At 34.4% G+C, this 27,608-nt stretch overlaps 1 protein-coding gene across 1 annotated transcript in view; it reads right to left on the bottom strand.

Moving 5' to 3' along the window:
* MUC19 (mucin 19, oligomeric) overlaps nt 1–27,608 on the bottom strand; it is a 98,045-nt gene that overhangs the window by 37,388 nt on the left and 33,049 nt on the right. The window contains exons 2-21 of the mRNA XM_034646029.1: nt 23,062–23,232; nt 21,888–22,073; nt 21,610–21,777; nt 21,341–21,523; nt 19,455–19,571; nt 15,634–15,862; nt 14,780–14,894; nt 14,224–14,284; nt 13,910–14,007; nt 11,874–12,084; nt 11,041–11,163; nt 10,494–10,617; nt 8,557–8,692; nt 7,258–7,350; nt 6,507–6,597; nt 6,201–6,332; nt 5,078–5,227; nt 2,088–2,182; nt 1,494–1,620; nt 53–299 (exon numbers count right to left, since the gene is read on the bottom strand). Coding sequence (XP_034501920.1) covers nt 53–299; nt 1,494–1,620; nt 2,088–2,182; nt 5,078–5,227; nt 6,201–6,332; nt 6,507–6,597; nt 7,258–7,350; nt 8,557–8,692; nt 10,494–10,617; nt 11,041–11,163; nt 11,874–12,084; nt 13,910–14,007; nt 14,224–14,284; nt 14,780–14,894; nt 15,634–15,862; nt 19,455–19,571; nt 21,341–21,523; nt 21,610–21,777; nt 21,888–22,073; nt 23,062–23,232 — 2,857 coding nt within the window. The remainder of the gene's footprint in view (nt 1–52; nt 300–1,493; nt 1,621–2,087; nt 2,183–5,077; nt 5,228–6,200; nt 6,333–6,506; nt 6,598–7,257; nt 7,351–8,556; nt 8,693–10,493; nt 10,618–11,040; nt 11,164–11,873; nt 12,085–13,909; nt 14,008–14,223; nt 14,285–14,779; nt 14,895–15,633; nt 15,863–19,454; nt 19,572–21,340; nt 21,524–21,609; nt 21,778–21,887; nt 22,074–23,061; nt 23,233–27,608) is intronic.

The following is a 27,608-nucleotide window of genomic DNA, read 5'->3' as shown; positions in this document are numbered from 1 at the left end:
AGGACAATCCTTGATTTTGAAGTCATAACAAGTATATATGTAATTTCCATACCATCTGTTGTTATTAATATTGATGAGTTTGCCTGGTTGCATGACCTTGCCATTTATGTAGCAGTCACACTGAGATTTTGGAACACAATTCCCTTCATTATTCTGGTACATTCCATCAGGGCAAGTGCATCCATCAAATGGAACATCTTCTATATCACAGCTCCTATATCTCTCTGACAATAATCGACAAGTTTTATTGCAGGCTTTTATATTGTACTTGAAAACGAGGTCACTTGGACAAGAGGAATCTGTTTAGGAATAAAAAATAGTAAGTATGTATACAGGAAAGTAGCAATTTTACTTCAACTTAATGTTTATAGGTGTTATAGTGAATTATTCATAATTGAGGTTATGAATAATCAGGAAAAAGTTACCCGCTATTCACATTTTTCCTTTCTCTCTTTCTTTCTCTTTCTTTCTTTCTTTCTTTCTTTCTTTCTTTCTTTCTTTCTTTCTTTCTTTCTCTCTCTTTCTTTCTTTCTTTCTTTCTCTCTCTCTTTCTTTCTTTCTTTCTTTCTTTTTCTTTCTTTCTTCCTGAAAAAGTGACCATTGAAGGAGGCAATTGCAATCACCCAGGAGGAAAAAAAATAGTTTTTTTGAACTAGGGTGGTGCTCATAGAGATGGAGAGATGTGAATGGATTTGAGAGAAATTTTGGAGGTGAACTTGACAGACTTTACTGATTGGATATGGGCAATGAGGTGTATGTATGATCTACAAGAGATTTATTTCTATAAAGGATTTTTTTTTTGGTAAGCCAAGTATTTTTCTGAAGTCATATTCAAATACTGCAAAAAATATTTAAAACAAAGCAAGATTCAATAAATATGATAGTTGAGGACCTATTTTATTTACTTTTACTTGTTTTTTTAAATGTTATTAATATTGGGGCACCTGGGTGACTTAGTCGGTTAAGCATCTGCCTCTTGGTTTTGGCTCAGGTTATGATCTCCAGGCCGGGAGATCAAACCCTGCTTTGGGATGGGGGGGGGGGAATCGTCTGCACTCAGCAGGGGGTCTACTTCCCCCCCCCCGTCCCTCCGCAGCACCCCCCCACACACACTCTCTCTCTCTGAAATAAATAAATCTTTAAAATAAATAAAATAAAATGTTATTAATGTTTATCATTTAAAAGGTAGTAAGAGTTGGAATATTAAATTTCAGCATATAAAAATGAACAGAAACTTATGTCATATCTAAATACCTATACATTCTCCTCTTATTTAAATATGAATATATTAAATCAAGACAAAAGAATCAAGAAGAAAAATGGAAGGGTCACTGAAACACAATTTTTTAAAAAAACATAAAATCATCTTTGAAAGAACCAAGTAAAAATTTGTAAATACGTGTTTCTAAACTACACACACACACACACACACACACACACACACTATAGTAAAAGTGAGAAGGTAGTTTTCTAAAAACTCCTGTCCTGCTTACCACATAGTCCGGTTCTCCATCCCACCATGTATACTTCTTTCTCAGCACATGCTTTCACATAGTTGCTAAAAATCGTGCACAAGCAATCTTCACTGTTTTCACAAGTACAAGTGTATCTTTTGCATTCCTTTAAGAAATAAGTGTATATTTCATTATGAAAATATTCACAAGAACAGGTAAACTGGGTATCTTAATTCAGTTCATAACCACTCCTGTTCCTTAAAAAAAGATCTGTCTTAAAACTGTGGGTACTATTTCTTTTCAAAATAAGCGAAGTAGAAAATCAGTTATTAACTAAGTTTTCAAAGAACTTAGAAAAGATGGAAAGAGAAACTTATTCAAGACTTTCCTCATTTGGGGTTATTTTCCAGTACCATTTTTTTAAATTGGTATATCTAACAACTGAATAAGTTAGTGGAATCCAATGTTAAATTTAAACCTATGTCTTAATCTACTGATGATGCCTGTTATTTGAAAATTTGAAAATTTTTAATGTTTCTATTGATACTATTAAATATTTCACAAAAAATTTTTAATGTTTCTATTGATACTATTAAATATTTCACAAAAAAGCACTGTTAGATACTCACATACCTCATAATATGGTTTAGCATTCACAATTGGATGGCAGGAAGCAAAAGGCCCATCTGATTCAAGAAAAATTTCACAATGCTTTTCGGCAAATTTTTCTGAAAGAAAATTAATGCATTCAAAACTAGTATCAATAATATCATAATTTTTAATTTAAAAAAGTGTAATTGTGTTTTTAAAGTGCTTTTGCTGTAGCATTTCTAATTTATTATCAATATACACAAAAATAGCATGATATAAGCAGAAACACCTTAAACAGGAGAAATCTTTCTTTTCAAATTTTTATTATTTTTAAAAAGATTTTATTTATTTATTTATTTATTTATTTGAGAGACAGAAAGAGCAAGTGGAGGAAGGGAGAGAGAGAAGCAGACTGTACTGGGTGTGGAACCCAAGGTGGGCTCAATCTCGTGACCCTGAGACCATGACCTGAGTTGAAATCAAGAGTCCGGCACTTCACCGACTGCGCCACCCAGGTGCCCCAAAATCTTTCTTTCTTTTTTTAATTGAAGTATAGTCGACACACAATGTTAGTTTCAGGTGTGCAACACAGGGATTGGACAAGTCTATACATGATGCTGGGCTCACCACGATTGCAGCTACCATCTGTCCCCATACCATGCTATACCGATACCATTGACTATATTCCCTGTGCTGTTCCTTTCATCCTCGTGACTTACTCATTCCATCATTGGACGGAGAGGCAAAATCTTTATTGGCTTCAGAATTTTGTATTAAATCAGTTAACCTGTTTGCAAAAGGCAATTTCTACAAACATGGGGATAAGGGAACCAGATTATTGATTCAGGTACCTTTTAATTTAAAATATATTTTTTAAGTCTGAATTATAATAAGTTGGTAAATGAAACCATCGTGACACCAGCATCCTCTCGCCTCTGTTGCCACAGTAGTCATGTCAGTTTTAGGACCCCCAGTATCAATAATTCAAAAACACTAATTTTATTTTTTAAGGACCAAACTGATATTTGATTGGTTTGTAAGTAACTAGTTTTGTATTTAATTAACAGAAGATAAAATTCACAAAAAAAACATGTGAGTACAAACTTTGCTCAATGATTTGTAAATATTTAAAGATGATGCCAGTGACTAGAACAAGGACTGCTAATTCTTTTTAATTATCTGTTGATTGGCTTCTAAAAGTTACTGTCACCAGGAAGCAATAAAGGAAGGTGACTGAATCTATTAAAAGGACATTGAAGTCAATTATTTCTAAAATTTTGACAAACTTGTAAGTAGGTATCACCATTACTATGTAAATACTACTGACAGCTTATTAAAGCATGGCTTAATTTTCTGTATTTTACTTTATCTCATTAAATACAAAACACTGAAAATTGAAATTGTTAATTTATATAGCCCTCAAAAGTGTAATATAGCCTCCCTAATATAAATTGGCTCGGTTTCTTATGAGATATACATTTGTTTTTACCTATTCTCATTTTAATTATTTTCATTGCAACACCTGCAAAACAAAACAACTAAACCCTTAAATATGTATTACCATGTTGATGTTAATGCTTCTATCAACTCATTCTATAAATCAAAACAAATTAAATGAAACTTTAAAAAGGAATTGCTTTGTAATTTTAAAATATTGTTAAAAGCTGATCAGACATTTGTTTCAAATATGCAGATTAATTTAGAAATAACTAATTAGGGGCACCTGGGTGGCACAGTGGGTTGAGCGTCCAACTCTTGGTTTCGACTCTTGGTTTCAGCTTAGGTCGTGATCTCAGGGTCATGAGATCAAGCCCCGCATCAGTGCGCAGTCTGGTTGGATTTCTCTCTCCCTCTCCCCTGCCCCTCCCCCTCCTCTCTCTCTCTCAAATAAATAAATCTTTTTTAAAAAGAAATAACTAATTAACATATAAACATAATATATTTTAACTTATTTTCCATTGCATTCCATTATTTAAAAAAGAAGTAAAATAAGATAAAGTGTTTATTAAAATCAACAATGCTAAGGGAGCAATCAGAGCAAGACTTCGATTCAGAATACTTGGATTATCACCAACAGACCCATAAATATGGAGAACAAACTGATGGTAGTCAGAGGTGAAGTGGGTTGGAGGGGTGGGCAAAATGGGTGAAGGGGAGTGGCAGATACAGTTTCAAGTTACGGAATGAATAAGTCGCAGGGATAAGAGGTCTAGCATAGGGAATTTAACCAGTTGTATTGCAATAGCATTGTATGGTGACAGATGGTAGCTACACTTGTAGTGAGCACAACTTACTGTATAGACTTGTGGAATCACTATGCTGTACACATTGCATATCGACTATACTTCCATAAAAACATTAAATAAATAAAAATAAAATATTGGGTTACAACTTCATCTTTAACCCTCATTAAGTACACTCTCTCTGGGCTGCACTACCAACATCTACATTAATGGAGATGATAACCTCATCCATGCTCTTCATGAGTGTTTGTGGGAGTAAACTGAACTAATCTTTATGGAAGTCTTTGGTAAGCTAAAACATGAGCTGAGCCATACAAGTGTAAAGGTTTCCTCATAAGATCCATATTTGGGGTTTGGTATAATTAACACACATGATAGCAGTCGTTAGGAGACCTAGATCTAGCGACAGCTCTATCGTAAAGTAGCTCGGCAGTCTGGGTGAGTCTCGCTTCTTCAACCAATGATCACTTCCATTCCTAAATTAAAGATCTGTAAAATTTCCTCTGACCCTACTATTCGACAGCTATGGAGAAAACTGTCTGAGGAGGAAAAGAATGGGTATAGAAAAAGACAACTCTGTTGATCCCCCTTCCCCCATGAAAGATGGGTTTTCTAATTGTGCCTCAGCCAGCCAGACTGCTTCTCTGCTGTTTCCTGTAAAACTGGGACAGTACAACAAACACTAGTGAAAACCAGGATTATCTCATAGTCCCATAGTATTATCAGAATAAGTACACAATTCCTAGTACCAAGTTTTAATTATAGAGTTTGATGTTCAATTACCAATACCTTTTTCTATACTGATGCATGAAGTGGGTTTTCCTTTAGGACAGGGCATCATTTCCCAAGAATCAGCAAATGCCTGAGGCGTCTTCTCCAATATATTCTGACTTGACATTAAATCATCCTCTACTCTGTTGTTGAAGGAACCACAGAGTCCTGTATAGGGCACAGAACAAATTTTGACATTTCCTCACCTACTCAGCTTTTCAGTTTCATATTCTGATGTCATATTCAGTTCTGTGCTCAAATCAAAACACGCAGAAGCTACTTGAGAGTATGTCTTGGTCAGTCTTTATACATATAAGTAAAATTTCATGACACTTCAGATTAACACTCCATTTTATTCAAATTCCAGGAGCACCGAAACACCTCTCGCCACAAATACTGTGTTTTCCCTGCGTGTTGCTGTAATACAACCTCTAGCAAGGTAGTAGGAAGCATGCTTACAAGCAGGGCATTTGTGACTGTACGTTGTCATTATTACTGTGGAGACCTGAATCGTGTTAAGGGCTATATGCTTTCTTATCTGGAGTCTTCTGACCCGTGAATTACATTTTTTCCCTACATATAAGTAAGTCACCTTCTTGAGTAAAGTCATGTTACAAAAACTCAGATGGTTTGAAATTAGTAACTGTGAGCTTTCCCATTGTTTTGTTTTGTTTGCTATCCATAAGAGTATGGAAAGGCGGATTTCTGTGACGGAGGATCTCCATGAAAGAGATGACCATGTCATCTATCAGCAGAAAGACAAATTGTGATGTAGCTTGTGTTTGAAACTTGATATTCAAAAGATGTATAATATTTTCATCTTTTTCTTCTATAGGTAAAAGCTTTCATGAACTATCTTAGCAAAGTGATATATAACATATATTATCAAACCTCACCTTAAGAAACCTTAATTTAAAAACCTTAAAGTGTTTAAATCTGTGGAAAACCATTTGGGAATAGATTTTGTAATAAACAAAACTGTCTTTACTATCAGTTGAAACTGTTTTACTGCAATACTGGAGGGAAGATTAAGTAAAAATGCTTTATGATCTAATGTCATTAATGGAGAGACAACTCAAAATGAAAATAAATGATGGTCACATTACAGCCTTGGAAATAAAAACATAGCCAGAGGACTTACCTACAGTGTCTGTGAAATGGTTGGGTGGCACTGAAACATATAATTGCATTGCTGGAGCAATTTGTATTTGCATTTTTACACCAAAGTTTGTTTCTACTTGAAGGTATGAGGAAGATGCTTTGAAGACATACACTTCACCTGTTATAATAATTATTTACATTAATAGTATTAATTAAAATATTGAAGTTTTTGATTAAAATGGTTTATACTTTAATATCTGTTTAAAAAACAAATATTTAATGTCCCTAAAAACTGAACAAATGAATGCATCTTACATTTATTTTAAAATGGTATTATTAAACTTACCTGAATCGTCATAACTTTGATTTACATATTCAATCCCATTGTTTGTGACTGTTCCATTTCTATTGAATACAAATTTGTTACCTAAAATAGGCTAATATTTAAAACAATTGTTAATTCATGCTAATTTGCAATATTAATTTATCTTAATGCAATATATGAACTAAATTTTTGTGCCATAAAAATGTTTAATTTTATTGGATTAGTTTTAAATATCTAAAATACAGAATATTTTTTTTGAAGCACTCCTCATATGTTGCTTCATTGTTTCTTATAACAATTCTTTGAGGAGGACTCTAAAGGAATCTTCATCCCTGATTTGTAGATAAGGAAACTGAGACCCAGGAAGGTGACATACATTCCCAAAGGTCAAAAGGCTTCTAAGTACCAAAGGCCAGTATTTGTGTCCTCCTCTCCCTTTAGTTCTATTTTCATTTACAGTGTCAGTTCCAAATACATGAAATTCTAAACAAATATAATTGCCTTCTTAAACGGTCGACAGAGTTTACTAATTTAATGAGCACATAGGTTGATGTGTAATTATCACATCAGTTGTCTGTATATGAAAATTTTTATACACTTAAGGAGCCTTAGAACTATCCAGCTCTTCCAGAGACTTTATTAATTTTCTGTACAATCTTTTTGTGATTTCAATTTACACAGTAAGGCCTCTTTTCAGCCACAAAAATTCTGAAATTGTGAAGTAATTCATTTGATTTCGCTCTGGATAAACTTTAGGAAGCTGATTACTTACCGAATTTAAGAGGAGTGTGACACTACTCAAGCACGTTCCTGACTGGCCACTTGGACATGGACGAAGTTCAACACTAACAGACCAATCTTTATGCTGTTAAAAAATGCATTTCATTGATATGTTTATTAAAATGTCATTGATTATATGCTATTACTGTGTGATTAACTTACAAGGCATGTTTACATTTTAAACATGCACAATTCCTACACATGATCAGTCTGCTCTAAAAATAAAACTGTTCAGCCCATGGTAAGTCTAGAATTGGCCAAAAGTTTTACAGAAGGTCCAAGTATCTTGCATTAATTATGTTTATATAGTCTGATTAGTGGATTTTCATAGTCATCATTTTTCTTAATCTCTACTTTTTGTCTTCTCCTCCAAGGGAATCTGCTGCTTTATAGACACTAGTAGGAATTAGAGGTAACATAGATGGTTTGTTCTCTGGACAATCCACAATGTGTATTTAATTTGTAAAACCACAAAATAAGCCATGCCAAACATTGACTTCCAGTTCTCATTTCAAGATCTAGAAATCTAATCTATAACAAGCAAATATTCCATGTATTCTGGCATATTTCCCTCTTGATTCTCCCATCCCCTACCCTTATGGATTATGTGAAGAATATAAAAAGAAGAAAAGTGGAAAACTGTCTTTTAGTAGCAGTGACTACATTTTTTAGATTACTGAATATGACCCACATCTCATATTTCAGGAGTCACAAATTCTGCTTATCTTGATTTCTTACCAGGAAGATTAAACAAAATTGTATTGTCAGACTAACTAAAGGCACAAACTACAAGATGGAATCCCCCTTTTATTGAAATTCAGATTATATAAAGTTTTAGTCGGGCAAAGGATTTACAAGTAAGAATAGACCCTATCATACTGGTGATATTGTATTATAAAAACTAAAAATAAATGTAAAGGGATAATGATGAAAAAGGAAGGTGTGTCATGGAACATAAAAGATCGTTTCAACTAAAGCATTAGCAAACACGTGCAAAGAAAAGTAGAAGAAGGAAATATTTTTCCAAGTGTATTTAGAAAGTTACTATTGGTGAAGGAAATGTTGGGGGTTTTTTGTTTGTTTAGCAAGGAATTTCTAAGGAGTGCAGGTAATACCGATTGTCAATGTCAATGTGTGACAGAAAATAGATACTGAAATATATAACCAGTCATTGAAGGGCTGCTTGCTATTCATTTTTTTAAATAGTAACTTAAAGTGAAGACTCTGTTTTAAATTGGTTGACTCAGTGTGTGTGCATCAATTTTCTCAAGAGTTCCAGGTTATTACATACGTGGATGGCCAAGAAGTGACAGTTTCCAGGATGGTGGTATTTAATACCATCAAAGGTGGTGATTGAATTTCCTTCTACCTTACATCTTCCAGGACATAATGCGTCAGTGCAAGACCACTTTGCATTTTGGCACGTGCTGTTAAAATGCAATGGTTATATCAAAGGTCATCAGTTGTGTTTTCTTCAAGGAAAATAAATATCCCAACATTAAAAATCAAAATTTAAACTACAGACATTTACTTAAGCTTTACTAGACTATCTTTTTTTTTTAATTTTAAAGTAATCTTTAAAGTCAACTTGGGGCTTGAACTCACAGCTCCAAGATCAAGAGTTGCATGGCTACTGACTGAGCCAGCCGGGCATCCCTATTAGACCCCCCTTATCCTCCACTCAACATCTCAACTCTGATCAAATGTCACATTGATGGGGGCACCCTGACATTTTAAAGGACTTGAATTCCATGGACTAAAATAATAGCTTCTGCCTGCATTAAATATATAAAAACTTTTAAACTGAATTTCATAGATTTGTTTAAATGGAATACATTTCACTATTAGTACTCAAACACCTGCTACATGCCACATTGTAGACCCTCACTGTTCAATACAGTATAGAAACATATAGCTATTGATTACTTGAAATATGGCTAGTCCAGATTGAGATCTGCTATAAATAAAAAACACAGACTTTTAAGTCAACTTGAAAAACAGATTGTAAAATCTCTCATTTACTTTTTATATTAATTTCATTTCTAGATGATAATACTGCAATTCGGATGTATAAAATACATGATTAAAATTAATTCCACCCCTATCTTTTTGCTTTTTAAAAACACATCAACTAAAAAATGTTAAATTATATATGTAGGTCATATTTGTGGCTCATATGATATTTCTCTTGAATTGCAATGTCCTAGATATTCAATAAATCATAGCTATTGTTATTCATAATTATTACTAATATATTATTGCCACACTAACAGGGACATTTCTCATTTATAAGGAACACACTATAGTATAAATAATAGATTAGTTTTCATCGAGTCAGATTATTTCCCTGCAAGGGCACAATATATTTTTAGAAAAGTCCTTTGGAGTTCTGCAGAAATTAAGAGTTTTGGAGAAAAGTTATAATGAAGAATGGGGAAGTCTCTCTGATCAGCATATTACTGTTGAACTTAAATAGTCTACACTAATTTTTGGCACATTAAAATCCACTCTTATTAAATATATCTATAAACATTATATAAAAAATGAATATATAAATGTATACAAATATATAAATAAAGAGTAAATGTATTTTCACCACTGTAGTCACATATAAAAATTATTTGAAAAGTAGTAGGTTGTTTCTGATTTTACGTTTTACTAAATATTCTTGGTAATTAGCATAATTATTCTTTCATTGTTGTAACCATACTCTTGTATTATTCTTTGCTCTATATTTGCAACCATCAATTGGTTTACTCTTTGTTTTTTTTGTTTGTTTTTTTATTTTTTTAAGATTTTTTATTTATTTATTTGACAGAGAGAGACAGCCAGCGAGAGAGGGAACACAAGCAGGGGGAGTGGGAGAGGAAGAAGCAGGCTCACAGCAGAGGAGCCTGATGTGGGGCTCGATCCCAGAACGCTGGGATCACGCCCTGAGCCGAAGGCAGACGCTTAACAACTGCACCACCCAGGCGCCCCTGGTTTACTCTTTGAAACACTATTTCAGTTAGTGAAAAACATTACCTTTTAAAGATACATAGAAAGCTCATACATTTTATTTAAAAAACACACTAAACTTTCCCTAAAAAATAAAAGACAAACTATCAACACAGAAAATGCAGTGTTTCCGAAGAGTTTATTTTAAGGGTGGACCTAGGAACTATTTCAAATTAAAGTATCAGTATTATTTCACTATTAACAAAATGTGTACAAAAAGCATGCACTTACCACTGAGAACCACAAGGACCTCTTCGGACTTCCCCTGACTTATAGATCTTTCCATGTAAATCACAGGGACATTCAGTCTTTAATACACATCTCCCTTTTTCTCCAATATCATCCAATAGATAACCTATAATAAATACATTATACAAGGACTACATAAACATCAGTAAATTCTCAAGCAGTGAACTGTGAAATCACTCTTGAGCTAGTTTTTTCAAGTGTGAACATGCACTGAAAACAGTAAGTTCCATTTAGCAATTACCCCTACTTTGAGAACCGGAAAGAGTATAATTTTCTGAGCCGTGGTACATTCCTACGGAGCCCAGTATAGGACTAGAGAATCATCTGTGGAATAGCATGGCCCTTAAGTGTCTAGAAATAGACATGCACATTAACTTTATAAGTCTCTCTACTCCTCTTCTGCAGTTGGCTAGAAGGATGGATTAGGAATAGATGATTTCATTAAATATCTCATTAAAAATAAGGCCCACCATTCTTGAGTCACTGTTTTCAGTTGTTTTAGTGTAAACATTCTCACAGGGTGTGTTACCTTCTGGGCAGAAGCAGCCATTCACACATTCACTGTCTTGAAAAGGAGCCACATTAGAACAAGTTGCAGGATTTGAGGGACCACATTCTTTGTAGATATGTTTTTCTGGGCATCTAGGTTTTCCTGGAGAAATATAGAAACATGTATACATGGGAATGAGGGGGAAATGAATGTGATAAATACATAATTTTCTAATGGGGATCTTTTCAAATGGGATTCTTTGAGTCTAATTTTCAAGACATGAGTCAGTTTTTAAAATTAGTACAAATAAATTGTGCCAATTTCTCATGCATTATTTTATGCTACAATCTTTAATTTGTAGGAAAAATAAAAAACGAAGACAGAAATTAGGAAGAAATGTATATTATATAGTAATAACATCTCCTCTTACTTCAAAATTGCTCTTTCACTTGTATTTTAATTTATAAGGCTTGAGTTTAGCATAAATTGAAAGTACTTTTACATTTGTGTGAAATTCACATCTTTTGCTAAGTTTTTGAAAGAAAATCATAGTACTAATCAACATACTTTTGATAACTTTTTCAGTTACTTTTTTTCAGTTTTTGCAGAATTTCTCATTTTTCCCAGTGACTTTTACTAATTATAAAGTTCCTAATTGAAATCTTATCACAAAGCATGCAACTGATGGCAAGTCACTTCACCAAAACAGTCCTCTTTCCTCGTAAGTACCCATGAGAGATGAGACTCCATCATATCTAAGATCACTTTCAGGGCTTACAGTCATTTAAGAACATTACTTTGAAATATAGTTCAACTTCAAAGTGTTATAGAAACTTTCTGGTTTGGAATCTGCAATAAAATTTAAAACCTACCACAAGTCACATCAGAATCATCTCGCCAGGATTCATAGATGCCGGGACCATCTGAGGCACAGAGGCGGGACAATTCTGAGTAAGTGTCACACGTAGAATTTTTGCCTCTATTTTGGCAGTAGTCATTAACGCAGATCGTTCTGTAGTCATTGGAAAAAGCAGCGACCTTTCTACATTTCTCAAAGTATGTTCCAATAATTTTGTTACAGTACTACAAAATAAAGTGTGAAGTTTTATTAAACATAAGAAAAAATGACAATCGAATAAACATCTAGGAAAAGATAAATTCAGAAGTATCTGGTTTTGCATGATAACCTGTAGCTTTGGCAGGGAGAGTTGCTGAATGCTGGTTGAAATGGAGAGTTCTGAAGTATTATAGTTGGCATAGTAACTCCTAAAAGAATACTTCACCTCTGGCATTTTGGATTGCTATATGACAACTTCAGAAATGGTTGTACCTATACTTATCCAAAATTTCTCCAAAGGTGACATGAAATTTACAGCTTGAGAAAATGGAAGGTGTGAGAAAAAAAGAGCTATTGTCAATGCCAGAGAGTGTGATGGTAAATGGTACCACAAAAGACAGAAGGGAAACCAGCCCATTATCTATTAGTCTTATTATATTTGGTAAGCAAACAGGCAGTAAAATAGAGTCACTGGGGGCTTTCTTGGTGGGGGCCATGTGAGTTGGCTCTGGAAACAATGTATTTGTTCTCATGTTGATTAAGGAGGTAACACATACATTATTGAACTCACAAAAGTTCAAATTTCAACATATTTTAACTACCACATAGCTGTTCATATGTTTGTCACAGAGAAATAGAAAACCACTGTCAAGCGAATGCACAATTTGTACCAAATCAGCCTTATGACAACTGATAACATTCTCCAAGTGAGATATAAGATTAAGTGAAATAAAATCTTTGAAGATTGCTTTTTCATCTATTATTTTTTGTGTATCTTTATCACTCGATTACAGGTTACTTTAGGGCAAAAATAGAATTTGTTTCCTCTTGGTTTAACATAGTGCCTTGCACATAGTAGGTCCTTACTAAATATGCATTAGCTTCAACATAAATTTATATATTCACTGAGCTAATATTTTTGAGCAAACAGGAGTAAGTTCTCACACGCTATACAACTACCACGACAGATAAAACATAGTTCTTGTCATCATAGAAAGCATAATCTTAAAGGGAACATATGGGAAAAAAAATGGGAAATTTTTATAGATGGTCTCTTATCATAAGAAGCAAGGAATAGCATAGGGTAACAGAGGAAAGAGAAAGCAATTCTAACTGTGAAAACCAAGGAGGGTTTCACAAGGAGGAGAGCAGATGATATAAAATGTCGTGGCTTAATTTGCTTTGCTAGAAGATGACAAGATGGTTATAAATGCAACATCCATTGTCAATAAAACAGAAAGTCTTTTCTATCCATACTATCCATATATCTTGATATTGAGAATTTCATTCTAGATTGAAACAAGAATATGTGAACATTTATTCACTCATCAAATAAATACAACCTGTCAAATTCAACATAACAGAACTATACAAGTGCAGAAAATTCAGAGTGGACTATTTTCAAGTGTTGTAGTGAAAATAATTAATTATACATAACTCTTCCAAAAGAAAGTAAAGGATACGGGGGCTGACGATTCAGTTAGCTCTCTGGGGCAAAAGTACGGGAGAGCAGAAAGTAGTTCTTAGGGACACAGTACATGGATTTCCAAAGTGTAAGAGCTGGCCAGTATCCACCAACAGATTTAACAGAGAGGTGAAGTGTGTCAGTTTACAGACAAATTAAAACTTTATGCAAAAAAATCAGAATTTTTACACTAATATATAGTAAATACCACAGAGTTTTAGGAAAAACTCTTATTTTCGTATCTAAGCTAAACTAAAGCTGAGAAACAGACTACAGGAAAACTGGAGAGAAAGCAGTTGCACAATTCTGAGGATGTTGGCTATCTAAATTGAAACCAAGGAGAACAGTGTTGAAATTTGCTACTAGGTGAAATATAAATCTCTCACCTCTATGCCATCTTCACAAATTTCATAGCTTTTACTAAAAGCTTCATGACAATCACCAGGAATTTTACTATTGGCAATGTGTTCACTGATATTGTCTCCTTAAAAAGAAAACAATGCTTAGTTCAAGATATTCACTATACACATACATGTTATTTTCAAGCTAAATATAACTAAATTGACAACATAATTTCTTTTAACAATTTCTTATTCTTCAGATAAATACAAACTATTGTTAGATTTATTCAAATATGAGCAATCATTTTATAATTGTTTCAGGAAGCAATTTTCTTAGACATAATGCACTGAAATCTTACCTGGAGTGCTGTTGAAGTTACCACAAAGACCGCAAGTTGGATATTGCTTATGAAGAGCAAGCTTTAAAAAAAAAAACACATGTACATCTTTATAAAATATTAAAAATATATAAAGATAAAATTTACCCAAACCAAATGACGCTGTCTCTTCATATTCAATCCTACCTAAGCTGGTTACCTAGGTATGTACTATAGAGCCTCTAAGAGGACCTGGTTCTAGAAGTTGGAAAGATCCTGACTCTACCTCTTACTAACTGTGTGTCTTTGGATGGATTCTTCAGCTTGTATTAGCCTGAATTTCCTGAGTTCCATCACCTGGAATAATAATAATAGTATATAATACTATATACTAATAGTACTATATTAGTATAAGATAATAATAGTATGTGCTTCAAGATATTTTAAATTTTAAGTAAGATAATGCTTAGTACAGTGCATAATATAGAGGTTTTTCAATAAATCTTAGCTCTTATTTTCCTTATAATGCAATGTTTTTATAAGTAAAGCAAAGAAGAAAAAGCACAAGAATGAAAAAAAAAATCAGAGCCAGACTTACTGAGAGTTTATTTTTGTCCCACATCAAAGACAGGATTCCTCTACGGCTCTTCAGGACATAATGTTCTCCATATTTTTTAATGTGTATCAATTTATTGTCATATGGTATCTGTACTCTGAAAAGTATAAAATACAAGTACATATAATGGTATGAATAGTATTATAATTTTTTAAAATAATTCATGTTCTATATTTAGTACCGTAAATATAATACTGGCTAATAAATAGTAAAGCTTTCTTTTTCCTTTCATTTCAGAAGAGGAGACAGAGAGGTTTTGTTTTTCCAATTTTTGAAAGGCTTTAAAGAACAATGAATAAATCCTTGGGGGCTTTGGAGGAAAAAAAAGAAGAAACTGGTTCAGTGTAAGAAATAAATGATCAAATGATTTGAATGTTCATAAGTAGAATATCATCCCTCAACTTCTTACCCTGGAAAATATTTAAATATGACATCCATTCCAAATATGAATTGCTACTTCTAAAAATAATGGCCTAAGTTTCAATATATTGAAAATCTCATATTTATAATGATAAACATACAAATGAAAATTGAAATATTCTATTAGCATATTTGTTGAATATGAATGTTACCCCAAATCTAGATACTCAAAATAGTCAAACAACAAAACTACTCTTTTTCTTCCCACCTTGTTAGAGGAATAAATATTGTATCTTACAATTCCACATATAACAAAATCTTCTATCAGACTCCTGCCCAAGAAATTATTATAAATACCTGTATGAGAACCAAAATAGGAAAAGAGTACTATCTTTTCGCTATTCAACCTTTTTTGTTCTTTTGCTCGTTACTTTAAATGCTTCTATAGCATTTATCCATAACACTGTGGCACTTACCTTTCTTCGTTAACTAGGATGCGATCACCAAAGATGGAGACCTCATTATTGTCGATTTTAACTGCTATTTTTTCAAAGTCACTATTACTCTTTCGTTTGATCTCAATGTTGAAATCTCCTCCAGATTCAATGCAATGATGGCAGAAAGTGTATGCGCAGGTAGACTCAAAGGAAAACATGCGGCCATTGAAAGCTTTATATGTTCCTTTGCCCCAAGTAGAAGCTTCACCTACAAAATATTTAGAGTAGAATATTCATAATTATTTAGAACTATTAATGTAGGGTCTAGTTCTGATTTTGTTAAGTGTTTATGTACCAAGAGAAAACATCACTGAAAGGTTCTGTTCTCACAGCCCCCACCTTAAATCAGTATTTTTCTTTCTCACATTTGGCAAAAACACACTAAAAGTAGTACCTGAATCCTTGGGAATACACAAAGGTGTCTGTTCTCAAATAAAACATGAATAAAAACATCTTGTTTCCTATGGAAAAGGGAAATTGTCTCTACTATGCAAAGGTATATACGGAGGGAGTTGTGGCCTGTTTGCCTACTTGTTTTGCTTTTTGTAGAGATAATCTTTCTAATGTTGCACAAGGGGACTACCATTTGTATCAAATAAGTGTAAAGAATATTATTTCTCTATGTACATGCATCGGTACATGTGCATGTATGTGTATATCTGTTTGGGTCTATGTGTCGTGTATATATGTGTATGGGCATGTGTGTATGTGCACCTTTGAGGAAAAATAGTACAAATGTGATGTCGTTCAAACATGCAATGATCAAAGAGATAGATGATGGGTAAATGTCTAAAACTAGTTCCAAATTTTGGTTACTTTTAACCCCATTAGGTACCGGCTGGCTTGGACATAAAAATATGGTAGAAATCACAGTCATTTTTACTTACCAATAATTGGGCTTACTTCTGAGTATTTCGGAATTGCTTCTGGAATACTGGATCCTTTTGCTATTTAACACAATGCATAGATTACATAAATTTCAAGACATATATTGATTTTAAATATACAGGACATTTAGACTTCTACATGGGAACTTGGAAGCTGATTCTCAAGGACATCAATGGGTTTCTTTATCCTGACTATATAATTTGATTTTGAGAGAGCTGTAATTTACCAAGGTGATATACATGATTATCTCTGAAATCCATATTTTTTTCTTGAACAATTAGCCATAATATTTTCAGAAATCATCATGAGCTTATTCATTTTGGGTCATGTACAATTACTAACATATGCTGCATCCCTTACAAAACTATATTTTGAACTTGAAAAATAGAATTTTGCTAGCACACTTTTATTGGGAGCCACTACTAAACAGGTCCAGGTAGATTTTATTAAATCAGTCTACTATATAATACTAATAATTCAATTATCTATATATGAAGAGAACTCAATTCTCCTGATCAAAGAGGAAAATTCACGTCCCTTGATACTTTCCCATGATTGTTTATTTCTAATGCATTGACCCTTTTATGTAACTAAATTTATACGAAATCATAGAGAAAGGTCTAAAATCAAGCAGAATAGATCAACAATAATAACAAAAATCATATTTCGATAGAGTTATTAAATATTTTTTACAATGCCATTTATTGTGTATCTTGAGATCACTTGTCTTTACTATAGGATGTCTTTTCTCAGGTCAAGTGAAAGTAGACCGAGCTCTTAATTTCTTTATAAAGTCATTTTAAAAATAATATATCTAAAATGATAAAGGAGAAGTTGCATTACATTTTACTTAGGTTCCCTTAAAGTATAATTAAATCTATCTTATTCCTGAAGTTGTATTAAAATATACAGTTGGTTATCTAAACCTTATTACTCAAAGAGAAGCATTTAGAAGCTCAATTCAATGTGGAAAAGACAACAATATCATGTGCTAGTAAATTAATAATCCACAGAAAATTTAAATTTCAAAATTACATATATATAATTATATATGTGTATACACACACACACACAGATACAGACATATGCATCATACATATACATTTTAAACACTGAAAGTCATAAAGCAAATTACCTGGAGTACTGAATGGTCCAGAGGTACTGCTCTCAGAGGAGCTTGTGACACCTATTTTAATACAAAATAGTTAAGCTGTTTCTTAAATGTGTACATTTTACTTGGTAAAATATGAAAAAAAGTTTTTAAAATCTGATGGATAAACCAGATCCAAGTTCAGCAATGCTAATGCTAGCAGACTTAGAACAATGTGAAGCTGTGTGAGAAAAAAAATATTATCAACTCAACAACCTGTGGGAGAAACAAAATTAAATGCTTCACCACCAAATGAACTGACACCAAATTAATTTACTCCAGATCAACTGCCTTAAAATGTATTCAGGAAAAAAGAAAGTTTTGCATAAACAGGGGTCAGGGCCTCCTATCCCAGTTTCAACCACCCTTATTCCCACTTTGAATTGCTTTACATTTGGGAAATCTAGGTACCATTTCAAGATGTCAATCCAACAAAGGATTCTGCACTCACAAAAACTGAAAGTGCGAAAACCACTAATCTAATTGAGCTGAGGTGTTCATCTCAACATGTGTAATGTCAAGAGGCAATAACGTCAACAGATCCAAAACTTGCCATTTCAAAGCCACTAGATTCACTGCCATTAGATATACTACCAGAAAGAACACTAATTAATAAAAGTCTGTCTCATTTAAAAAATTAAAGCAGTCAAAAGCTGGCATCCAAATAGCAGAAAAATCTCAAATTGGTAATCACTCGACAATAGAAAGATGAGAGGCAACTACTTCTTAATACATTTCTCAGGAACACATCCTAAATTTGAATACCTGAGCTAGTGGCAGCAGATCTGGGGTTTAGACATTCAGTGTCTCTTAAACCATCTGTACCAACTGTGTTTAAACAAAATCGGTGGCATAAATAATTAGTGATTCCAAATTTCTCAGTTCCGTTGCAGTGTTGACCCCAAAAGTGATGTCCAAAGAATAAGAACAACCCAAAATAGAACTATTATTTCTGTATGACCAAGCCTTTTTTGAACAGATTCACTGACAGTCAATCCTGCCGGAGGTCAACCGTTACTACACTACACTATATCTCCTGCTAATTAGACTTTACCTTTTAAAAATGTATCAATCCTAAAGTTGAGTTATAAATGTGAATCCTGGACATTTTTCAGATCACCCACGTCATTAGAAGTGAATATACTGCCCACAGTTCTGTGGTCATCTAGTGTCGTGGTTCCCAAGACTTTCCAGTACTGCTAGCAGTATCAAAATAGTTCCCATATCATAATAAGTATTATTTTAACAATGTGTACCACAAATTCCTAGACTAGTCAATCTAATGTTTCCATTAAGTAGAAATATTAAATTTTATGAGATTTTCAAAAGGGATGGAACTCGTTCACTCTTATCAGAAATAAATCTGCAAAAACATTTAAACTACCAAGAGCAGATCCAGAATACAAAACTCTAACCCAACAAATCATCTGCTACTCTAGCTACCTCTTCAACTTATGCAACTCCACATCAGTTTTGCGTAGAGGTAACAAAAACAATTTCACATCAATATAATCACAGCCACACAACTTGTCCCACATTCTATGCCAAAAAATATTAAATGACTTTTTCCTGATCATCTCTACATACAGTTTATCATTCCAGAATTTTGGCTTGCTTTTTATATCATTACTAATGTTTGTGATTTTCATTGTTATTTTATAACGTGTTTTAGAATCCTGATTTTCTAATCATCAGACATAAATCTCAATTCTCGAGCCATGGGAACCAGATCCAATAATATCCTTTCCAGTATCACGGGTACCTGCACCACTAAGGCCAGTTTCACCAAATTCGTTTGGTCCAGAAGCACCACCACCAAGTCCAGCTGCACCCTTCCTTCCTCCACCACTTCCAGAACCAGAAGACCAAGTATTGTCTCCTAATGGAAAATCAAAACATGAGTAAAAGAAATAAAGAAGGAAGAAATTAATTCAGCTTTCTTGGGAATAGAGCTCAGGTTAAGATGCCTGCACCACTGACATCAGATCCAGGACTCAAGTATCCAGCCCCCACGAATTCACTGCCTCTCTCTCCAGTCCCACCAATTCCACTGATTCAAATCCCTGCTGATCAGATGACCCCCAAATTTAATCCTTAATCTTCAGAGATACCAACCAGAATATCCATCCCCATTTCTTGCACTTGAGTCACCTGCTGAGTACAAAATGATGGTCACGAGAATTATTTTTGATGCATACCATGATTCAGAATTTTTCTAGGCATAGAAATTAACCATCAATACCTAGAGCACTGGAGCTAGAGCCTCCAGGACCACCTACTCTATTTCCATCAAAGTCTTTACTACCATGGCCATTGAATTTGAACCAGAATCTTCAAAACCAAATGAGTTTCACCCTTCCTTTCTCCATTTTCAAAATTAGAAAGCCAAGTCCTTCTTTCTAATGGAAAATTTAAATGTTATTTTTAAAAATGATTAAAAAATTAAATCCATTTCAATTTCACCAAGAATCCAGGTTAGTAGAATGCCTGAGTTATGGGCATTGGACCTGAGATTCACAGATCCAGGTACAACACACATGCTGCTGCTCATTCCATCAATCCCCTGCCTCCAAATTCCTTTTTATCAAATGCACAAACACCAAATCCTGAATTTTCAAAAATTTTTGAGGATTTTATTTATTTGAGAGAGAGAGAAAGTGAGCGGGAGAAGCAGACTCTCCACTGAGCAGAGAGACTGATGTGGGACTCGATCCCAGGGACCCTGAGATCATGACCAGAGCCAAAGGCAGACACAACCGACTGAGCTACCCAGGCACCCCTGAATATTCAAAATTACCACCAGCATGCTCACCATCACTTCTTGCACTGGAACTTCTTCCAGAATATTAAAAGTGTGTCAATAGGACATATTTAATAAATTTTATAATTGAGAAATTGTTTAAGCAAAAAATTAACTAGCAACACCCATACCACTAAAATTAGATTCTTTAGTACATTTTATTACACTTTCACTAAGGCCAATGTCATCAAATTGATTTGAACCAGAATCTCCAAAATCAAATTTAGCTTCACGTTTCCTTTCTCCATATATCAAATCAAATGATGAGGACTTTTCCACTAACAGAGAAATGAAAATGTTGATACAATAACAGATAAAAGGCTGAAATCAATTTAGATTTCACCAAAGTAGATTCCAAGATTAGACTACCTGAGCCACTGGCATCAGAGTCCCTGCTGCTCTTATCACTCCGATCAGATCCACTGCTTTCAAATCCCTTTTGACCAAATTTCTCAAAACCATATCTCAAATTTTCTGATATGCCATCAACAAAATTATCCCCAATTCTTGCACTGATGTTGCCTGCAGAATGTAAAATGATTGTCATCAGAACATATTCCAATAAATTTTATGATTCAAATATTTTTTAGGTACAGAAATTAAACATCAACACCTAAACCACTGGAACTAAATTTACTAGCACATTTTATTCCATTAGCACCATTGTCACCATAGCGATTTGAACCAGAATCTCTAAAATCAAATTCAGTTCCAAACACCTTTCCTTCAAGTTCAAAATCAAAAGACCCAGGCCTTCCCACTAATAGAAAATTCAAAATATTATCAAATAAAATAATGAATTTTTGAAATCAGTTGGATTTCTCAGGAACAGAGACTGAGTGGAATACCTGAGCTACCAGCATCAGATCCAAAGCCTTTGAATCCAGCCTGGGCAGATCCATTGCCACTCATTCTATCCCCTCCAATTTCACTGATTCCAAATCCCTGTTGACCAGAAACCCCTAAATTGGTTTCTGATTTTCCAGAGCTGTCACCAACAAATGTACTCCGATCTCTCAAAGTGGTAACACCTGCAGAATATAAAATGATGTCACAGAGTGTATTGAAAACATTTCATGATTCAGAAATTTTATGCATAAAAATGAGATATCAATACCTAGATCATTGGGAATGGGTCCTCCAGAACTACTCATTTGCTTTCCTTCAATTTTTATTTTGCCATTAATGCCACTGTCACCAAATGAACTCGAACCAGAAGCTCCAAAACCAAATGCAGCATTGCCCTTCTGTTTTCCAAGTTCCCAACCAAAAGACCCAGTTCCAACTGACAGAAAAATTAAAATATTATTTAAAATGAATCTTAATTAAGTTTCTTGTTAAATATTAAAGAAATGTAATTTCACATTTTCTGGAAATGAGTCTGAGTTGGAATACCTGAGCTACGGGCATCAAATCCGAAACCCACTGATTCACCCCCGGCAGATGCTCTACTGCTCATTTCATTCCAGTCAGCTCTACCAATGCCCAGTCCCTTTTGATCAGATGCCCCCAAACCAAATCTCAAATTTCCAGAGACACTGCTACTAAATCCAGTCCTACTTCTTGGGTTCATATTATCTGCTAAAATTAAAAAAAAAAAAGATTGTTACCAGGTAATAATTAAATACAACTTATGACTCTACTTTTTGTGCACAAAACCTAAATAGTAAAAATTAGATCACCGGAACTTGATTTTCCAATATTCCCTATTTCATTTACCAACGTCTTTTTGTTCAAGACTATTGATACACATTCCACATGAGCCAGAATTACCAAAACCAAATTCAAATTCACCCTTCTTTCTACTATCAAAACCAAAATCAAAAGGCAAACATAAAATTCAACTGCTATCAAGAGCAAAAAAAACAAAGGATACAAATGATTATTTGTTATTTTTTCTTAACAGTGTCTAGATCAGAATTCCTGAGCCACTGACATGAGAGCCAAAGCCCATGGATTTACCAACAAACTCCTTTCTGTTCTTCCTCTTTCCACCAATGTCCACATCTTTTAAGATAAATTGCTCTGACACAAAAATAGCAAAAGATTTACTGTGCTTTATTGACCCTAACTTCTTTCACTGACTTTAATTTCCAAATATAAAATGCTATTCATCCACACTTTAGTAAATTTGTTTTTTTCTGGCATTCTTCTTCAAGAAAACTAGTTGAAATCTGAGTAATGAATCTTAAAAACAATGCAAAAGTACAGAAACATGAGACCCAAATTCACCTGTTCCTTACGACAAAATTTGGGAACAAGAGAGTTTAAGTGGCTTTCCCAAAGTCCACAGAAGGTTAGCAAGAAAGACTGGGGATAGAAACCAGGTCTCTTCCTTCCAGATCCAAACTCCTTCACAATTAAATCTAATTGCCTCTTCACTAAAATGTTTAAATTCCTGATTTCTGTTGAAGATAACACATTTCTTTTAGGAACCAAAGATAATTTAAAGATCATTTCCATGAGTTTCTCTAACACTAAATCAGGTCAAAACAACACCACCTTTGCTGCTTTGCTAATTGATTTTTTTTTCTGTCAAAAGCAAAAACTAAGAAACAACTTAGAATACCTGTTTCACTGGCAGCAGAATTAGAGCCAGCCAATCCATTGACTGCATTCACATCAAATCCACTTTGGCCAGATGGACCCCTACCAATGTCATTTCGATTTGAAGCAGCACCACCAAATTTAATACCACCAGATATACTGCTGGAAAAACCACTTGCTAACTTGATTTTCTCTGCCATACAAAAACACAATCACTATCAGGAAAAAAGTTGCATTCATTCATAATGTACAAGAAATTAATCCATACACATTGCTTGAACTAGGACTACATTATCATTCCAAAAATATCCCTCCCCTCTCCTCCATATATCTTTCCATATATAATTCCATACAGTGTAACCAGGGGTGTGCATGGCAACCAATTTACCATGAGGTTTGAGAATTCCATAAGAAAACTAAAGCACTGGGGCCATTTAAGATAAATTTCACTGTGTCCGTTAGAACATGAGCAAACAATTAACAACTCAGTATTGTAAACAAGAGCAAGTGTACCTGATTTAACTTATAAGTCATACTGTGCTTGTCAATCCCAAAATAGATGACTGGACAGACAGGAAACTTGTGTCCTTCCTGAAGATATTTCAACTGCACCCCTATACCCCAAACTGTTTCTCCCTTTTCAGTTATCATCACTTGGACTCAAATATTAAATTTCCATATAAAATATTGAAGTTATTTTCCTCATTGGATCTCCTTCTTTTCTATTTTTTACAGGTATGAACTATAGAGAATTTGGGGACCAGGCAAGTAAAGTAAAACTTGGCGAGCTGGGAGAAGTATGTAGAGCCAGAGAGAGCATGCCTCATCTAAAGAAAGTTGATTTTTTTTTTCAAACAAAACCAAATAGCAGACCACAAACTGTTCATAAACCCTGTTTTATAATATTACTCATAAAACTGAGTGTGCAATTTAAAGACAGAATCCCAGTATAGAAAATAAATTGTGGTTGGAGACAAAAACGTGAGTAGATAAAATGTGCACCAAATTTGGGGCCAGGAAGTATTTTAATTAAATATCATAAAAATGATTAATTATAATAATAGAACCAAGAAGAAAGATAGCATAAGAAAACTAAAATAATCAGGGGGAAAAATGTAACTTAATGTAAACATCTTTGCAAAAATTCTCTAAAGACAGAATCCGTCAGTCTCATTGGCCCTGGAATTAGTGCCTTTCTATTCCCCACTATTATTATTAAGACCACGTGCTGCAAATAATGCAAAGATTATCAGGTTATCCCAAATGAAATAAAGCACTTGTTGCCTAGGTAAGCATTGTACCTGCTGGAGTGTTTTTTAACACTAAACTATCCTTATCTTGATGCTTCCTCGACCCATCTTCAGCCCCTCCTGGAGCTTTAAATCCAGTGTTAAGGAGTGAACCAACAAGAGAATTCTTTCTTCTGTTTGGGTCACCAAAGTTCAGACTACTGAACAAAAAGCCACCTAATGTGAATAACAGAAGATCATATTTGAAAACAGTATTGCTAGCACAAAAGGTGATTTGTGACACTTAGAAATAACATACACTGCTTATTGCCTTCATTGCCATATCCATACCTTTTTGTCATAATTCTAAGACTTTAAGAAAGAAAGATGAATAATGCTGTGAAGATTTCACTGCTGAGTACTAGAAATTTTTATAGTCAGGGCAGAAACCTCCCCAGCTGCTTCCTCTCCATTGCTAAGCCCTGAGTTCTAGTGTCCAACCTCCCCCCAACAAAATATTCTGCTGTGTTAAATCCACACTGTTCTTGGCTTAGTAATAGCTGATAAAATTAAGATAACATACCTGCTTCTCTTTCCTGTTTTCCTGCAAAGAAAACACAATGAGAACATTTACTCATAAACTGTAGTATTCACTTCCTTCAAATCTCAGCTTAAAAGTCATCTCAACGAGGCATACTCTGATAATTAAAAATTGCCTTCCCCATTCTAACACTCCCAATTCTCATTATATTACTCTAATTTATTCGAGATTTTATCACCTTGTAATATACCGTGTTTACTACTTACATTTATTGCTTACTGACTGTCTGCTTCTCCTAGATTTTAAGGTCCATAAACTCAAGGTTTTTTGCCTGTTTTATTCACTGAGGTATCCCAGGTATCTAGATATTAGATCTTAATATCAAAATATCTTAGTTTGATGCCAAAGCAGAGAGAAATAAGGCAGTATTCAGTAGTGGGAAACCTATGGGCTTTTGAGTCAAGCCCATCTGGACTCCCAGACCTACCATCAGAATGGCCTTTGACAATTCCTCTCTTAGACTCAGGCAAGGGGGATTCCCACTCAGAACCACTCAAGTCTCACTCTGGCCTTCCTCACGCCATGGCTCTCTTCAGAGGGCAAAGAATAAAGGCAGAGCAGTCAAGATACACCAACCCAGAGCCTGTGCCATATTCCCTCCCCCAGAGTAGACCATACTAAGTCCCCAAAGTCCTGTGGTCCCAAGTCTGCTCCTCAGGACCTTCCCAAGACCATTTTCCCAAGGTTAGACCACACTGCAGCAATGAGAAGCCCTAGGCTATGGGGATGATCAGGGTGCTTATTTGTAGGAGAAAGAGATGATGCTGAGACATGCAGGCAAGGGTATTTCTGTATGTGTGGGATGAAGCGAGGGATGGAAAGAGTGGGGGGGGGCATGGACATTGACAAGGGCACTGCACACCCTGTTCTCACATTGAATTTCAGTGTTTTGAAAATTCTGCATTAGAATCAGGCCTTCTAGGTGGTCACAAATATGCTTTTGTCAAGTTGGAACTAAAAGAAATTATTTTAAATTTTGTTCCTTTATTTATACATGTACTATTCTTGCTCCTGGTTATGCCCCCAGATATATTTAATACTTCTGAAATAAAGTTTCTTTATCTATTAAATGGAGACTACATAATAAATTATAATAAAACATTATCCACTTTATAATGTGGTTATTAATTAAATGAAAGAATCAAATAAGATAAAAGCACCTAGCACAGTGTCTGGCATGTACTAAGTATTAGGTAAGCAAGGACCGTATCTTTCAATATACTTTATTTTCCTCACCCAACTCGTCACATGAAACTCATGCAGAATCTTTTTATATCATCTATTTACATTAACTTCATAAGTATTCACTATACTTATACCTCTCCTGAGTTCAACCCCACAGATACATTATTAGATCTTTCATTTTGTTAGACCAATGCCTCCTCTGAATCTATTCATTCCATTGTCGAAATGAATAGTCTGGTATCTTGGTCAATGTGCCATGTTTGTTTCTACTAACTAATTTAGCCCTTTTTTAATATGTAAAACTTACTCAGAAATACACTTCCATTAGAGTCACTAGCAGTAATGGTCAGGATGTGTTTTGTAGGTACCACATCTTAGGTGTGTAACAGTACCTTACATGCCTTATTTCTTCAATCCTCACAAGCCCCCAAAAGGTTGGTACTATTATTATTCCTCACTCGTAGATGAGGAAATGGATATTGAAAAGAGACTGAATCACTTGCCTAAGATCACATGGTAAAATTTGCCAAGAAATCCTTTTTTCTTATGCAAAATGTATACTCCCTTCACCTTAAAGATAGATTGCTCATACAATGCTTAGAGATAAATAAAATTTTTACTTCATCCCACAGACTTCACACCACACAATGAAACAGAAAAGAGAAACAGACATAATTCTGCTCCTCCACCTTCAGTCTATAGAGAAAAACTGCTGGATGAGAGAGATGAATATGGATGAGCTACCCGGCAGGGGAGATTTTAAAGGTAATGACGACAAACAAGTTACATTGTCTGAAATCAGTAAAATGGAAAAATATCAAAAAACATAAAGTCCTACAGTGGCTTATGGATCCTTTTCTCAAATATGTGAATCTTTGTCTCATTAAAGAATAGAGATTGTGGGGGATACCATTGCTCGGGCTTTTGAACAGTTTTATGTTGGCTGATTGAGTGAGTGGTTGGTTGAGGCTTCCTTGCTGGTCATTTTTATTCACCCAATGCAACTCTAGCCTTAGAGATCCTCAAGTCCCACTTAAGTAATACTAGACCCGGGATGTTCCTTGAGAGACATAGGGAAAAACTTAATTGCTCATAATTTCAGGAGATTTTCAGAGAACTATAGAATTCTAAGTATTCCCTCACCTCGCTCAAACTTCTGAAATGAGGACTTTTAGGAGAATGCTCAAGACTCATATGACCCAGTTTATTCTAATTAACAATCAGATTTTGTACTTTTGGAAGGAAAGAAGTTCGTGCTCTATCATTATAGTAAAACCTAATGAGACCTGTCCATAGTTACGATGAAGAGAAAATTTTGCTGTCTTCACGAGACAACTGGCCTACTGTTTATTCTCAGTCTGTGTTTACCTCAAAAAGCACATCTTCCAATTATATTTTATTATTTTTAGATTGTAGAAAGATACAGAGGTCTAAATTATCACACAAGAAAAACATATAAAAGAGAAGTATTGAAGATGGCGGAGGAGTAGGGGACCCCTTTTTCAGCCAGTCCCCTGAGTTGAGCTGGATAGGTACCAGACCAGCAGGAATATC

This window comes from Ailuropoda melanoleuca, chromosome 16 (genome assembly GCF_002007445.2).
Source record: "Ailuropoda melanoleuca isolate Jingjing chromosome 16, ASM200744v2, whole genome shotgun sequence".
NCBI lineage: Eukaryota > Metazoa > Chordata > Mammalia > Carnivora > Ursidae > Ailuropoda > Ailuropoda melanoleuca.
Note: the sequence above shows the minus strand (reverse complement) of the source record. Positions and strands in the feature narration are given on the sequence as shown.